Source organism: Staurois parvus, unplaced genomic scaffold (assembly GCF_062004578.1).
Source record: "Staurois parvus isolate SC_StPar_1 unplaced genomic scaffold, SC_StPar_1.0 ptg000034l, whole genome shotgun sequence".
Classification (NCBI taxonomy): Eukaryota; Metazoa; Chordata; class Amphibia; order Anura; family Ranidae; genus Staurois; species Staurois parvus.
The window spans coordinates 311,555-329,092 of NW_028317830.1; the positions used below are offsets into that span (position 1 = coordinate 311,555).

A 17,538-nucleotide genomic window follows, 5' to 3' on the forward strand; every position below is an offset into this window, starting at 1 on the left:
AGTTTGCAAACAAAATAAATAAGGGAGCCCCCAGATACCGGCCCCACCTATATGAATAAGGGATACATAGCGCCCCCTACTCATTCACAAACAAAAAGAAAATGTGAACTAGAAATGATGACACCCAAATGTTTGAAAACTCTTTTATTAAAAAAAAAAACAAAAACAAATTCAAGGACTGTAAATCCATCATCAGCCGCGATGCCCGGCACCTGATGACTCGCTGAAATGAAAAACCCGAGTGCCCCGGGAAACACGGCCGAGCCGTCATCAGCTGTATGAGGGAAAGGGGCGGAGAAGGTAGTGACATCATTGACTAAATATAGCCATGGTCATAATGTATTTGGTCAATGTCATTGCCCAAATATGGCCAGTGATCATACTGGGCAGTGTTGTCACTACTATCCCCGCCCCTTTGGTTACGTAGCTGGGAAATCCTGGTTCTGTAAGCAGTTACAGCTGCTGGGGATGCAGCACTTCCTGCTTGGGGATGCCACACCTCCTGCCTGGGGATGCCGCACCTCCTGCCTGGGGATGCTGCAACTCCTGCCTGGGGATGCAGCACCTCCTGCCTGGGGATGCAGCACCTCCTGCCTGGGGATGAAGTACTTCTTGCTTGGGGATGCAGCACCTCCTGCCTGGGGATGCAGCACCTCCTGCCTGGGGATGCAGCACTTCCTGCTTGGGGATGCAGCACCTCCTGCCTGGGGATGCCGCACCTCCTGCCTGGGGATGAAGTACTTCCTGCTTGGGGATGCAGCACCTCCTGCCTGGGGATGCAGCACTTCCTGCTTGGGGATGCAGCACCTCCTGCCTGGGGATGCAGCACCTCCTGCCTGGGGATGCCGCACCTCCTGCCTGGGGATGCCGCACCTCCTGCCTGGGGATGCTGCAACTCCTGCCCTGGGAAAGCAGCACCTCCTGCCTGGAGATGCCGCACCTCCTGCCTGGGGATGCCGCACCTCCTGCCCTGGGAAAGCAGCACCTCCTGCCTGGGGATGCTGCACCTCCTGCCCTAGGAAAGCAGCACCTCCTGCCTGGGGATGCCGCACCTCCTGCTCTGGGAAAGCAGCACCTCCTGCCTGGGGATGCAGCAACTCCTGCCGGGGGATGCCGCACCTCCTGCCTGGGGATGCAGCACTTCCTGCCTGGGGATGCAGCACCTCCTGCCTGGGGATGCAGCACTTCCTGCTTGGGGATGCAGCACCTCCTGCCTGGGGATGCCGCAACTCCTGCCTGGGGATGCAGCACCTCCTGCCTGGGGATGCCGCAACTCCTGCCTGGGGATGCCGCAACTCCTGCCTGGGGATGTAGCACCTCCTGCCTGGGGATGCAGCACTTCCTGCTTGGGGATGCAGCACCTCCTGCCTGGGGATGCCGCAACTCCTGCCTGGGGATGCAGCACCTCCTGCCTGGGGATGCCGCAACTCCTGCCTGGGGATGCCGCAACTCCTGCCTGGGGATGTAGCACCTCCTGCCTGGGGATGCAGCACTTCCTGCTTGGGGATGCAGCACCTCCTGCCTGGGGATGCAGCACCTCCTGCCTGGGGATGCCGCACCTCCTGCCTGGGGATGCCGCACCTCCTGCCTGGGGATGCTGCAACTCCTGCCCTGGGAAAGCAGCACCTCCTGCCTGGAGATGCCGCACCTCCTGCCTGGGGATGCCGCACCTCCTGCCCTGGGAAAGCAGCACCTCCTGCCTGGGGATGCTGCACCTCCTGCCCTAGGAAAGCAGCACCTCCTGCCTGGGGATGCCGCACCTCCTGCTCTGGGAAAGCAGCACCTCCTGCCTGGGGATGCAGCAACTCCTGCCGGGGGATGCCGCACCTCCTTCCTGGGGATGCCGCACCTCCTGCCTGGGGATGCCGCACTTCCTTCCTGGGGATGCCGCACCTCCTGCCTGGGGATGCAGCACCTCCTGCCTGGGAATGCCGCACCTCCTGCCTGGGGATGCAGCACCTCCTTCCTGGGGATTTACAACTGTTTTAAGTAATGTGTATGAAATTGGTTGATGATAATAGACTCCTCACCCCCCCCCCCCAGAGACCATAGATCCTTTCCAACAACAATAGACCCTCCCCCAGGAACAAAATATACCTCCAGCAACAATAGATCTGTCCGAGCCAGGGGTGGACTGACCATTCGAGCACTAGGGCACTGTCAGTAGGGGGCCCCATGAGATACCCCTGGTACCTTTTTCATAGGCTTTTTTGGGTGTGGGCAAGGACAAAGGGGCCCCATGATCCCCTATTGCCTGGGGGCCCCATGAGTAGTCAGTCTGCCCCTGGTCCCAGCAACAATACACTTCTGATGCCAACAATAGATCCAACAGCAGCCAGTATCAATAGACCCTCCACCCTCAACTGTAGATCCCCCAACAGCAGAAGAACCCCAGAGCAACAATAGATCCCCCCAACATAAACAACAACCCCCCCATCAACACTACACCCCTCAGCTACAATAGACCCTCCAGAACATTTCAGTACATACATACACAGTGCAGCTGGTAACTGAAAGGGATTTTTCTTATATAAACACTGGTAATTTTCGGCTTCCCGTTGAGCTCAAGAGACCACTCTCTGCGAGGAGAAAGATTTTCACGCACACACCAAACCTTGCAGACAGTGATCTGAAACTTTATTCATAGACTCTTTTTCTTAAATTGTAACAATTACAAAGAACACCATACAATAGAATGTATGTTGGATACTTGTCAAGGCTGTGAACATGAGCAATCTAGACTTTCTCAGACCTTGAAATCAGTTACAAGTAACATTACATTATTACATTACATGGAGTTTATATAGCGCCAAAGGGTTTGCTCAGCGCTGTACAATAGAGGGGGGACAATACATGAAACAGTACAGCAACTACAAACAGCACACGAGGGGTTAGAGGGCCCTACTCTTTCGAGCTTACAATCTAGGAGGGAGGGGGTAGTGGTACAGGAGGAAGTGGCTGTGGGGGATGGAGTGGTAGGAGGAATGAAGGAGGACGGCAGTTAGGTGAGGGTGGGGTAGGCTTCCCTGAAGAGGTGGGATTTCAGGGAGCGCCTGAAGGTGAGGAGGGAAGGTGACAGTCTGATGGATTGGGGTAGTGAGTTCCAGAGGATGGGGGAGGACCTGGAGAAGTCTTGCAGACGTGCGTGGGAGGAGGAGACCAGGGGGCAAGATAGAAGGAGGTCCTGTGAAGAGCGAAGGGTACGGGTAGGGTGATACCTGGGAATCAGGTTGGTGAGGTAGTTAGGGGCAGTGTTGTGAATGGCCTTATAGGTCAGAGTGAGTAGTTTGAATTTGATGCGTTGGGCGATAGGGAGCCAGTGGAGGGATAGGCAGAGGGGGGTGGAGCCAGTGGAGGGAGAGACAGAGGGGGGTGGAGCCAGTGGAGGGATAGGCAGAGGGGGTGGAGCCAGTGGAGGGATAGGCAGAGGGGGGTGGAGCCAGTGGAGGGATAGGCAGAGGGGGGTGGCAGAAGTGGAGTGGTTGGTGAGGTGGATGAGTCTAGCCACTGAGTTCAGGATGGTCTGAAGCGGGGAGAGCCTGCACTGGGGTAGGCCGGTGAGGAGGGAGTTGCAGTAGTCCAGGCGTGAGATGATGAGGGAGTGCACGAGTAGTTTAGTGGTGTCTGGGGTAAGGAACGTACGTATCTTGGCAATGTTGCGAAGGTGGAGCCTGCATGTGTTTGTAAGTGATTTGACATGAGGTTGGAAGGAAAGGTTTGAGTCCAGAATGACGCCAAGGACTTTGGCTTGCAGGGCGGGATTGATGGTGGTGTTGTTGGTAGTGATGGAGAGGATGGGGGGGGGGCGCGGGGGGGGAAGACGAGGAGTTCGGTTTTGGAGAGGTTAAGCTTGAGGAAATGGAGCGACATCCAGTCAGAGATGTCGTTTAGGAGGTGAGTGAGAATGTGGGGGTGAGGTGGGGGGTGGAGAGGTAAATTTGAGTGTCATCAGCGTAGAGGTGGTAGTTGAAGCCGTGGGAGTGCATGAGTTTGCCAAGGGAGGAGGTGTAGATGGAGAAGAGAAGGGGTCCAAGGACAGAGCCCTGGGGGACCCCAACAGAGAGGGGGAGGGAAGGGGAGGTGGTACCGTTATAGGAAACGCTGAAGGAGCGTCGGGATAGGTAAGAGGAGAACCAGGAGAGAACGGAGTCTCTGATGCCGAGGGAGAGTAGTTTATTAAGGAGGAGGGGGTGGTCAACTGTAACCAACAGTTATTTTCTCATGGGACAGAAGTACCGTATTTTTCGCTCCATAAGACGCACTTTTTTCCCCCCCAAAAAGGGGGGAAAATGTCAGTGCGTCTTATGGAGCGAATATAAAGCGGCCGGTCCGGTATTTCTGCCGCCACCATGTCAGAATACCGGGCCGGCCGCTCAGCTGTTCTCTCCTGCAAGGCCTTACCTGTTCCTCGCTCCAGCGCTGCACAGTCTTCCCGCGCTGGCTTCTGTGACAGCCGGGTGCCCACTGCGCATGTGCTGCGCTTTGTGAATGATCCGGTGTCTTCTGGGACACATGAAAGGTCCCAGAAGGCTCCGGGCCATTCACAAAACGCAGCGCTTCTCGCGCATGCGCAGTGGGCACCCGGCTGTCACAGAAGCCGGCCCGGGAAGAAGGAAGGAAGAACAACTACACAGAAGTGGGAGCGGGTACCTGTCAAATTCAGGTACCCGCTCCCCCTCCCTCCCTAAAGGTCAGCAGTCTCTTGTCATTTCTTGCACTGTCTGCAGTCTCTGGTCATCTCCTGTACTGTGTCTGCAGTCTCTGGTCATTCCCTGCACTGTCTGCAGTCTCTGGTCATCTCCTGTACTATGTCCGCAGTCTCTGGTCATCCCCTGCACTGTGTCCACAGTCTCTGGTCATCTCCTGTACTGTGTCCGCAGTCTCTGGTCATCTCCTGTGCTGTCCGCAGTCTCTGGTCATCCCCTGTACTGTGTCCGCAGTCTCTGGTCATCTCCTGTACTGTCCGCAGTCTCTGGTCATCTCCTGTACTGTCCGCAGTCTCTGGTCATCTCCTGTACTGTGTCCGCAGTCTCTGGTCATCCCCTGTACTGTGTCCGCAGTCTCTGGTCATCCCCTGTACTGTGTCCGCAGTCTCTGGTCATCTCCTGTACTGTGTCCGCAGTCTCTGGTCATCCCCTGTACTGTGTCCGCAGTCTCTGGTCATCTCCTGTACTATGTCCGCAGTCTCTGGTCATCTCCTGTACTGTGTCCGCAGTCTCTGGTCATCTCCTGTACTATGTCCGCAGTCTCTGGTCATCCCTGTACTGTGTCCGCAGTCTCTGGTCATCTCCTGTACTGTGTCCGCAGTCTCTGGTCATCTCCTGTACTGTGTCCGCAGTCTCTGGTCATCTCCTGTACTGTGTCCGCAGTCTCTGGTCATCTCCTGTACTGTGTCCGCAGTCTCTGGTCATCTCCTGTACTGTCCGCAGTCTCTGGTCATCTCCTGTACTGTGTCCGCAGTCTCTGGTCATCTCCTGTACTGTGTCCGCAGTCTCTGGTCATCTCCTGTACTGTGTCCGCAGTCTCTGGTCATCTCCTGTACTATGTCTGCAGTCTCTGGTCATCTCCTGTACTATGTCCGCAGTCTCTGGTCATCTCCTGTACTGTCCGCAGTCTCTGGTCATCTCCTGTACTATGTCCGCAGTCTCTGGTCATCTCCTGTACTATGTCCGCAGTCTCTGGTCATCTCCTGTACTGTCCGCAGTCTCTGGTCATCTCCTGTACTATGTCCGCAGTCTCTGGTCATCTCCTGTACTGTCCGCAGTCTCTGGTCATCTCCTGTACTGTGTCCGCAGTCTCTGGTCATCCCCTGTACTGTGTCCGCAGTCTCTGGTCATCTCCTGTACTATGTCCGCAGTCTCTGGTCATCTCCTGTACTATGTCCGCAGTCTCTGGTCATCTCCTGTACTATGTCCGCAGTCTCTGGTCATCTCCTGTACTATGTCCGCAGTCTCTGGTCATCTCCTGTACTATGTCCGCAGTCTCTGGTCATCCCCTGTACTGTGTCCGCAGTCTCTGGTCATCTCCTGTACTATGTCCGCAGTCTCTGGTCATCTCCTGTACTGTGTCCGCAGTCTCTGGTCATCTCCTGTACTGTGTCTGCAGTCTCTGGTCATCTCCTGTACTGTGTCCGCAGTCTCTGGTCATCCCCTGTACTGTGTCCGCAGTCTCTGGTCATCCCCTGTACTGTGTCCGCAGTCTCTGGTCATCTCCTGTACTATGTCCGCAGTCTCTGGTCATCTCCTGTACTGTCCGCAGTCTCTGGTTATCCCTGTACTGTGTGTGCAGTCCATTGGTTCAGAATATTTTTTTTTCTTGTTTTTCCCCTCTAAAACCTAGGTGCGTCTTATGGAGCGAAAAATACGGTAATTGACTTTTAACTATATCATAGCAGAAACAGGTGCTGTTAGTACAAAGAAATAATTGGTTAGTTTTCATGCCTTGAGCAGAACTAGATTTAAAAGAATACATGGATGTAGGCCTTACAGCACATAACTGACACACAACTACACATTTAATTATCTAAACAATAAAAGAAAAGAAAAACAGACCTTGTGATATTAAGCCCAAAAAGTATGTGGATGAAATATAGTTCAGCACTATATCAAATAACTCCAGTAATAAATAAAATGATATGAGGTCCAGAACATCAAACAGTGTCTGAAAGTTATTAATACACAAAAAAGTCCCCAAGATCATGAAGGAACGGAAAATGTCCAAAGTGCACGAGCAAAGAAAAGAAATCCAGCAAGAATGTAAGTCTTCCAGCGATCACACAACGCCGCAAACCCAGAGCTCGAATGGATTCCAGTCCACCATTGGGAAGAAGCAAGAAAAGTCAACTGCTTGCCGGATCACCATGGCCACCTCAGTAAATGGTCAAACAGCACTTGCAGGGTTCATGAGGCCAACCCTCAGCCAATGGACCACCACTGCTCTGGACAACCAGCCACAGTGACACAAGGAGACAAAAGGCGGGAAGAGCTTCCATAGTTTACAACTGCATGAAAGACTTTATTTATACATGAAATCTACACACTTGCCATGTCCGAGGGCCAACAAGGTTTCACAGCGCATGTGATACACTTACACAGCATTCCTATGGGTTGCTTCGAATCCATCCAGCTCATCCAATCGCATGAAGTGCATGATGATGTCATCCCCGAAAGCTCCAACAGGCATTTTTCTTGTCATAGATGGTGCTGTCACACTAGATGGCAAGGCACCGCTACTTAAATACATACAAATGCTGCCACCATCTTGAAAGCTGGCAACATTCCCACACTAGAGAATTCCCCTCACTTCCTGATGCAATAGGACTGTAAATCTCTCTATTGAAGAATAAAATTAAAGTTATTGAAAGAAACTTTTCACTCAAAAACACCCAATGTATTATAAAACTGAACATGAGATCCCCCAAACAAGCTGGCAGAGTAAAGATCCCCCTGGAACTTCTGCAGCATTTTATAAAAATGAAGCTCACTGGTTGTGATGGTTGTGCAGCAACACATCGGCCCGTGGATTATTGGTTTCTATTGGTTGAACTCGATGGACTTTTGTCTCTTTTTCAGCCTGACTAAATATGTAACTGCATTTTAAAAAGTTGCCCACCACCCTCCCTAGCCCCCGCCCCCCCAACACATAGATATGGATCTCCATCTCTAGCAGGTTCACAGTAGGTCCTCCTCTGATGGGTGTGGTCTTGTGCATTGCCTGCTGCCTGTCCAGTAAGAACCTAGTGATGGGCTGCCTCTTTCTGAGCATTACCTTTCCAATAGACTTGAATGGGGCATATCCGAAAAGCTGGAGCCCCGTCCCATTCACCTCTATAGGATCTATGTGTGCAGGTGTGGGCAGCCCTGTGCTATATTGTTTTGTCTGGATGTCAGGTATCATGGGAAGAGCAAAGTGTGGACTTGCTAGAGGAGGAACCCAGATCTATGCATTGAGGAGGCTAGGGTGGGACCTGGGTGACTTTTATTTCAATGTGTACAAGTAGTTTGATGTTTATCTAAGGCCACAATGTTTTTGGGATGGGGCAGGAAATACCTAAAACCCCTGTCAGGTTTTTTTTCCATCTACTTCGCATTTGAGAGATTTCTCATAACTTTCTCTGCTGTATATGCAACAAAATCTCTCCAAAGTGAGGTAATCCCCTCGTAGACAGCTGTCACCATTGGAAAATTTCCCTTTTAATTCTGCTCTAGTTTAACCCCAAATGTAAGATTGTCTCATCACTTTCAGCCCCAGTGACAATGATCACCAAGAAGGTGAATGACTCAAGTGAGGAAAACAGACAGCAATTAAAACTTGACAGGAGATACAACCCTTCCACACTGCATACAAAAAAGCTTTGCCTTTGGAAACATTTTAAGATCATCCCAATCACGCTGATTTCTGTAGGAGGAGAAAGTTCAAAGTACATATTTATAAACATTTAACAATAGGATCCTCTACATTTTAAGTCTCTGTGTTCCTCCAGCTTCTGGTCCAGAATCTTCTCAGAATGATCCTTCTCAGCTTCTTGCTGGCCTGAAAGATGACGGCCGCCTCCAGAGCTGGAGATAATGATTGTAAATTCCAACTGATCGCAGGTACTAATTCTGTGAAGTTTGGATGTTTTTGAAAAAACAGAAGCACCTGAGACATGCAGAATAATGTGAAGATGAGAAGCAAGAAGAAGATTGTCCTCAGTGCCGTGACATGAGCCTGAAGATTTGGACGTGTTGATCCAGAGTCATTATTCTTCACCCTCCAGACGTGTCTGAGCAGAAAGGAGGAAGTGAGGACCAGGCACAGGAGACTGAGGCAGAATGGCAGAATGCAGCATAGGAAGGTCCTCGGAACAAAATAGGAAAGACTGATATGGAACTCGGTAACAGAGGATTCTGTACTGTTCTCAGAAGACTGAATAGTGCTTTCTGCATTCAAAGAAAAGAGGGCCAGGAATGTCACAATGAATATCCCAAGTCCTGTCAGGAATAGAACCTGACTCAGGAAATTGGACACAATTCTCTTTAACCAGATGAAGAACCCATAGCTGAGATTGGTGATGCTGGTACAGTAATGAGCTGAGAGCCAGAAGGTCAACCAGAAGTTACAGTAGTTTAGAAAGTAAACTGATGGGTTCAAAAATGCATAGACTCCCTTCATGTATAAGACTCTCGGAGAAAACACATAGAGCATTCCATGTAGACTCAGCACACACTGGAGGACAATATTCACAATTCCCTTAGCCAGGAAAATCAGATCGGTGGGACTCAACTTCTCCTTCTTCCTGATGCTGTCCAGGTTACCCATCACAATACAAGTGTTAGAAGGTATTGCCAAGATGAGTCCCAAGACCTGACAGACTGCAAAAGAGATGAACCGTGGAGTCCACATGTCCAGGTTTGGTGTGAGCTCCGGACAGAGATGACGGGACACGTCCAGTGATAGCAGACAGAGTGATAGACTGGAGGTTGGAATTATGGAAAAAGCCTTCAGAGATCCGTCTCATGACTGACTTTGCATAAATGTGATGGATTTCATTGCAATGCCGACATCTAAAGTACGGAACACACCGAGTAACACAATCTCTGAGACATTTCCATAGCATGCACATTATGTACTGGTTCCCAGGAATTCTCCTCTGGATTGTGACCCTTTTCATTTAATTAAATACTGTGTCTGACCCCTTCTTCTTCTTCTTCTGCCATCCAAGATAGACTAAACCTCAAATTCCTCATCCATATTAATAATGACAGGTTCGGGGGGTTTCGATCTCCAATCAGGGAAAAGATCTGGTACTGCGGGCTCCAGTAAAGACACATGAAATACTGGATGGATTCTAAAGGATTCTGGTAATGTTAGTTCTTATGAAACATCATTAATCTTTCTGCTTACAGGAAATGATTCCACAAACTTAGGTGCCAACTTCCTTGAGGGACAAACCATCTTCATGTTCGTTGTGGCAAGCCAAACCCGATCTCCTGGCTGTAAGATCAGCTCTCCCCTTTGCTTTTTATCAAAAGCCTTCCTGTTGTCCTCCTGAGCCTTTGTGATGGTTTCCTGTAACAACTTGTTATTATGAGTGAAAAAATCCAAAGCGCTTTGCACAGCTGGAACAGAGGATTGAAGGACAAGATCAGGTAAGAAGGTGGGCGAAACCCGTAGTTGGCAAACAATAGGGACTGCTTGGTAGCTGAATGATTGTAATTGTTGTAAGCAAGCTCTTCTAGCGGCAGCAGTGACACCCAGTCATCCTGGACAAAGTGAAACATCGAATATATTGTTCCAGACTTTGGTTCATCTGTTCTGTCTGCTCATTGGTCTGTGGGTGGTAAGCTGAGGAAAAAGATTTTTTTTCAGTGATTAAGGTTTCATACAGTGCTTTCCAGATTATTGATGTGAATTGAAGCCCCCGGTCTGAGACGATGTTCACGGGAACTCCATGGAGCCTGACAATTTCTTTGACAAAGACCCGAGCAGTGTGAATAGTAGACGGCGTATTTTTCAGGGGCAAGAAATTAGCCATCTTTGATAGTCGATCTGCTACCATGAAGATAGCGGTACAACCTTCAGAAGGTGGAAGGTCTACTATGAAGTCCACAGAGATAATTTTCCATGGTCTATCAGGTATAGGCAAAGGTCTGAGCAACCCCCAGGCTCTACTTTGGGGACTTTTATTTCGAATACAGATGGTACATGCATTCACATAGGCCTTACAGGCTTTTTCCATATCTGGCCACCAGAATGTGCGTTGTGCCAGTTCAACAGTTTTGTGCACCCCAAAATGGCCCAGCAAGGGGTGATCATGGCAGTATCCCAGGACAAAGACTTGAACCCTTTCTGGTAGAAAACTTTGCTCAGTTTTCCACAGTAGTCCATCTCTGCCTTGCAAAGTGATCTCGGGAGGGCTGGGTGTTCCTGCCGATGCTTGCTGTAATTGTTTCAAGAGTCTGGTATATAAAAGCAGAAAGTTCCCTGTGGCCAAAATGGTGTCCAGTACCGGAGCGTCTTTAGGATCCTCAAACATGCGTGACAACGCATCTGGTTTAGTATTCTTGGACCCAGGTCTATAGGTGATATGGAAGGCAAATCTTGAAAATAAAAGTGCCCACCGGGCCTGAAGTGGCTTGAGGCATTTTGCAGTCCTCGAATATTCAAGGTTTTTTGGTCTGTATATATCAGAATTGGATGTATGTCTCCCTCCAACTGATATCTCCACTCTTCTAGGACTGTTTTAATTGCAAGAAACTCCTGGTCACCTACATCATAATTCCTCTCAGCCGAGGAAAGTTTTTGTGAAAAGAATGCAACTGGATGAATCAGATCCTTGAGTCCTTGGAGTTGAGAAAGGACTTCCCCGACTGCATTTTCTGATGCAACTACTTCTAGGATGTAAGGCAGAGTAGCATTCAGATGGCTCAGGACAGGAGCAGTTGTAAATAGCTTCTTTAAGGTTTCAAAATCAGTCTGTGAAGTCCACCTTGCTTGGTGAGTTGCGTGATGGGCGCTATGATAGCTGAAAAGTTCTTTATGAATTTGAGGTAAAAATTAGCGAATCTCACAAATTGCTGAATTCCTTTCTTATCTGTGGGGACTGGCCAATCCAGAATTGCTGTCACTTTCTGTGGATCCATTTTAATTCAGTCAGTGGAGATGATCAAGCCAAGAAACTGAATGCTCCGGTGCTTAAAGTCACACTTTTCGGCCTTGGTATAGAGTCCATGCTGACGGAGCCGACCCAGAACACTTTTGACATGCCCCAGTGTTTTTCCAAGGATACTGAAAATATCAGAATGTCATCCAGATAGACTACGACGAAGATATCTAGAAAGTCTCTGAAGATGTCACTGATGAAATGCTGGAAGATGGCTGGCACTTTGCACAATCCAAAGGGCATGACCAAATACTTGAAATGGCCCAATCGAGTACGAAAAGCAGTTTTCCCACTCGTCCCCTTCCCAGATATGGACCAAATTATATGCCCCTCTTAAGTCCAGTTTTGTGAAAATAATTGCAGATTTATGTCTTTGGAATAGTTCAGGAACCAGGCGAAGGGGATAACGATTTTTTACTGTGACTTTATTCAGTTCACGATAATCCACACATGGCCGGAAGGAATGATCCTTCTTCTACACAAAGAATACTCCTGCCTCAGGCAGAGATGTAGAAGGACGAATGAGTCTCTTCTGGAGGTTTTCATCAATATAGTCCTTTAAGGCCCCTAATTCTCGTTCAGACAAAGGAAAGATACATCCAAAGGAAATCTCAGCTCCGGGGAGAAGTTCAGTGGGGCAGTCATAAGGACTATGTGGGGGAAGGGTTTCTGCCCCCGTTTACTGAAGACGTCCAAGCATTCATGGTAGGCCTTTGGAACTGCTTGAGCAAGTTCAACATTTGAGTCCATGCATAATAAAGTGGTGGATGGAGGAAATGACACTGGTAGGCAATATTTCTGGCTATAAGGAGATAGGAACTGACTTTTTCCAGAACTTTGTCAGTTTGTGGATTATGGGCCTGTAGCCATGGTAGGCCCAAGATGACAGGAAATAAGAGTGAAGCAATTGCATCTAAACACAGCAGTTCCTGATGGTTGATGGAAATAGTAGTCAGGAGAGGTGCTTAAAAGAGAACACATCTCCACTGCTCTAGAGTCCAGTGGCGGTGTGCTTTACACCACGGCGTCCAACGCTTTACATTGCACTTGGTGATGGAAGGCTTGGATGCAGCTGCTTGGCCATGGAAACCCATTCCATGAAGCTCTCTACGCACTGTTGTTGTGCTCATCTTAAGGCCACACCAAGTTTGGAGGTCTTTAGCTATTGACTCTGCAGACAGTTGGCGACTTCTGCGCACTGTGCGCTTCAGCATGCGCTGACCTCGCCCTGTCATGTGACTTGGCCTACCACTTGTTGGCTGAGTGGCTGTTGTTCCCAGATGCTTCCACTTTGTTATAATCCCACTAACAGTTGAGCGTGGAATATTTAGTAGCCAGGAAATGTCACGGATGGACTTATTGCACAGGTGGCCACCTATCACGGGACCACGCTTGGAGTCACTGAGCTCCTGAGAGCGACCCATTCTTTCACCAATGTTTGTAGAAGCCGTCTGCATGCCTAGGGGCTTGATTGTATACACCTGTGTCCATGGAGGGGATTGGAACACCTGAATCCAATGATTGAGAGGGCTGGCCCAATACTTTTGGCAATATAGTGTATCAACAAACAGGGAAAAGGTGAAACAAGAGAGAAAAAGAGAAGAAAAAATGAATAGAAAGGTGAGGACGGTAAGGTTAGACATCTCAGTTTGATCATTTTGAAGAGCACCATGTCATGGATCACCTCCAGGGATAGCAGACTCCATATTAGTCCAACACTGTATTATACGTACTTTTTTCCTCCATCAGTTAATTCACGTACACTTCATGGAGGCTTACATCGTATACAAAGTACACAGAAGAACATGGAGACAACAAGGCAGATGCAATCATAAACAAAATAGTGGTCAGCATGTTCTTTTTATAGAGAGCAGTTTATTTCCTTTGAATATGTTCCTGAGCTTACCGGTACAAACCAAACACGGATCGGGGGAAGCAAATAATTTCCTATGAAACCTGATGAGATGTTTATCAAACCCGGCAACCAGATCCTGGAGAGATTTGCATTCCATGATACGTCTTCTCTGAATCTCTTCTGACAGATGTCACTTTCTATCTGTACTATTATTGTATCCAGCTTATCTCTGCAGAAGGAGAATCCAACAAACACTCGTCCTTGTTCTAAGATGTTCTCAGCTCTGGATCTGTTCTTTTTTGTGTTTTCAGTTATCACGGCTCTATCCGGGACAATGATGAATTCTTTACTTCTGACTTTGTATTTGTTACAATGGATAAATAGCAGAAAGTCTGTTGTCTGTGACCAAATCCACATGTCAATAGGTCTTACAAATGTTTTTATGCAGGTCTGCCTGTTATTTTCTGGCATGCTGGAAAGTCTTGAGATGTTCTTCAACTCTGGAAAGAATTTACTTCTATCAGTGCTTACCCTGCAGTTCGCTTTCTTCTTTGCCAGTACCTGGAACACCGCTTGGCTCTCCATATTCTACTTTGTCCGATTGGTGAACTTCTCCCACTCTTATCTTCTGAGGATGAAAGCCATGTTCCTGTCTTCTGTTCCTCAGCTCATAGTGGGGTCACTTCTTGGCTCAATCATCATCGCTTTGCCATTTTTCTGGTTGACAGAAGCCACTCCTATTCAAAACAGAACTTTGTTATCAACTACCAGATATTTTCATGTTACAATAAATTTCAGTTACACCATGTTTGCCTCATTCTTTGGATGTGTTCTTCCTATCACTCTGACTTGTCTCTGCATCGGTCAATGTGTCACATCACTGCTGAGACACGTCTGGAGGACAAACCTCAGTGAGTCTCCCCTAACATCATCTCAGCTCCAGGGACACATCCGGGCCACCAGGATCATGATAATGAGACTCATCCTGGATTTGACTTGTTATCTTTTAGTTATGATATCTTTTTTGACTTCATTCCAAAATGTTACTTTTGTATTGTGCTCCTGGATAATTGTCATGATGTTCCCAACTGCTCAAAGTCTCATTTTAGTCCATGGAAACCCAAAACTGATGAGCAAATTCTGCGGACAATGCATCTTTAAATGAAGACGTTTTGCTGGCACATTTGTGATATCAATTAAGCTTTGGCTGTTGTCTGTATTTATGTAGAAAAGGTAATGAGCAACAAATACAACGCCACCTCCGGGACTAGAAGTGATGGGATCATCTCCACCAAGGAGACAACGAGAGCAAAAAAAAAATTCCTAGTGTCAGGATTTCTCTAATTTTAAAAGACGAGAGCAAAAAAAAAATCTTAGCAGTGTCAGGATTTCTCTGTTTTTAAATGATAACTATGAATTGTGAAGGAGATATGCGGAATACCTTCTGAAGAACCTCACATGAGACCATTTGTAAAGATAAAAAGGCCCCGAGAGTCTTCTGGGAAAGCGAAGCTTGTTGGAACTTCATGGCAATCAAGGTTGCTTCTTAAGAAATAACTTTTCAATGTATGTATATAAAAGACTTCATGACATCCAGTAGGACTCAGCGATGATTAAGATACGATTACCATGTCGATGTTTTATGGGGAACACCTTATAATAAGAAATGTGAGTGTTTCATAATCTATACATTCTCAGAGGTAAGATGGAAATGGTGAAAAATGTCTCCAAACATGTTAAGGAGTATCATTTATAATCACTGGATAAATATATGACCTCTTCAGCCAGGGCTTCATGTTTAAACACTTGCCCTCCAGAAGGTCACCCCCCCCCCCCTTCATGACCAGGCTATTTTTTTATTATCCTACACTGCGCTACTGAGCGGTGAAGCAACACCGTGTCCAAATAAAATGTATATCATTTTTTCCACACAAATAGAGCTTTCTTTTGGTGGTATTTGATCACCACTGAGCTTTTTTATTTTGTAAATGAAAAAAGAGCAAAAAAAAAATATATATATATATTGTTTACTTCCCTCAGTAAAATATATCCAAAAGAAAAATTTAAAAATCAAATGTCTTCAGAAATTTAGGCCAAAATGCATGTAACATGCCTAATAAAGAAAATAATCAAAACGTTTTATAAAAAAAAAAAAAGACATAATTTTGAAAACAAAAAACAATATTTTTTTATTTTATGCTGTAAAATATATCCAAGCAATTTTTTATTTTTTTTTAAAAAGTCACATTTCTTTATAAATTTAGGACAAAATGTATTCCGCTACATGTTTTTGGTAAAATATATCCCAGTAAGTGTATATTGATTGGTTTGTGCGAACGTAATAGCGTCTATAAACTGGTGTATATTTATTTATTATTTTTATTTCAGGTACTTATATAGCGCCGTCAATTTATGCCGCACTTTACTTATATATTGTACATTCCCATCAGTCCCTAACCCTCAAGGGGTGTACAATCTAAGGTCCCTAACTCACATTCATACATACACATACTGGGGGCAATTTAGGCAGGATCCAATTCACCTACCAGCATGTCTTTGGAGTGTGGGAGGAAACTGGAGTACCCGGAGGAAACCCACGCAGGCAAAGGGAGAACATGCAAATTCCAGGCAGGTGGTGCCGTGGTTGGGATTTGAACCAACGACCCCAGTACTGCCAGGCAGAAGTGCTAATCATTTAACCACTGTGCTGCCCATGTATATATATATATGCGCTGGAATATTTATTTATTTATTTATATACCAGTAATGGCGGTGATCAATGACTTACAGTGGGACTGTGATAGTACACCGATCTGACACTAACTGACACTTTGTGGGAACCAGTGACACTAATACAGTGATTTTTGCTAATAATGTACTCTGACACTGTACTAATGACACTGTTTGGGAAGGGGTTAACATCCAGGGGCAAGAAAAGGGTTAACTGTGTGCCTAACAGGGCTTGATTAATTTACTGTGTACTGTTTTTACTAAGGGAAGTGCCGGTTTTCATTCCCTGCTTTGCAGGGAAATAACAACTGGCACATCCCCGCTGTCATGACAGAGCTCTGTGTTGTTTACTATCACAGAGTTCTTTCTTTTTATCCTCATTGCAGATCAGTAGGCCCCCGCCCAACAATCATTGGCCGGGACCCACTGATCAGCTTGTGCTCTGACTAATAACAGTAGAGCCGGGGCAGTGGGCGCACGCGCACCCCCCTACCCGGAAGAACTGGATCACAAATTAGATACATGATTCGGCACAGGAGAGCCGCTCTGCCGCCATGCTCCTGCGTCATGTGGTCAGCAAGCCGGTAAGATGATAATACGCCAAAGATTCGGATTAGAGGCTAGAGAGAGATAAAGATTACATTATCCTAAATATTGCCACACCCACACCAGAAATATATCTATATACCTCCCACACCAGAAATATATCTATATACCTCCCACACCCACACCAGAAATATATCTATATACCTCCCACACCAGAAATATATCTATATACCTCCCACACCAGAAATATATCTATATACCTCCCACACCCACACCAGAAATATATCTATATACCTCCCACACCAGAAATGTATCTATATACCTCCCACACCAGAAATATATCTATATACCTCCCACACCAGAAATATATCTATATACCTCCCACACCAGAAATATATCTATATACCTCCCACACCAGAAATGTATCTATATACCTCCCACACCCACACCAGAAATGTATCTATATACCTCCCACACCAGAAATGTATCTATATACCTCCCACACCAGAAATATATCTATATACCTCCCACACCAGAAATATATCTATATACCTCCCACACCAGAAATGTATCTATATACCTCCCACACCAGAAATGTATCTATATACCTCCCACACCAGAAATATATCTATATACCTCCCACACCAGAAATGTATCTATATACCTCCCACACCCACACCAGAAATGTATCTATATACCTCCCACACCAGAAATGTATCTATATACCTCCCACACCCACACCAGAAATATATCTATATACCTC

At 47.0% G+C, this 17,538-nt stretch overlaps 1 protein-coding gene across 1 annotated transcript; it reads right to left on the reverse strand.

Moving 5' to 3' along the window:
- Positions 1-8,460: 8,460 nt before the first annotated feature.
- Positions 8,461-9,384, reverse strand: LOC149470633 (taste receptor type 2 member 8-like). The gene has a single exon (XM_089661074.1). The coding sequence runs from the start codon at positions 9,382-9,384 to the stop codon at positions 8,461-8,463; it is 924 nt and encodes a 307-aa protein (XP_089517200.1).
- Positions 9,385-17,538: the final 8,154 nt, after the last annotated feature.

What these genes read in the sequence shown, in the direction of transcription:
- LOC149470633 (XM_089661074.1), bottom strand. Translation starts at nt 9,384, where the DNA reads ATGTGGACTCCACGGTTCATCTCTTTTGCAGTCTGTCAGGTCTTGGGA.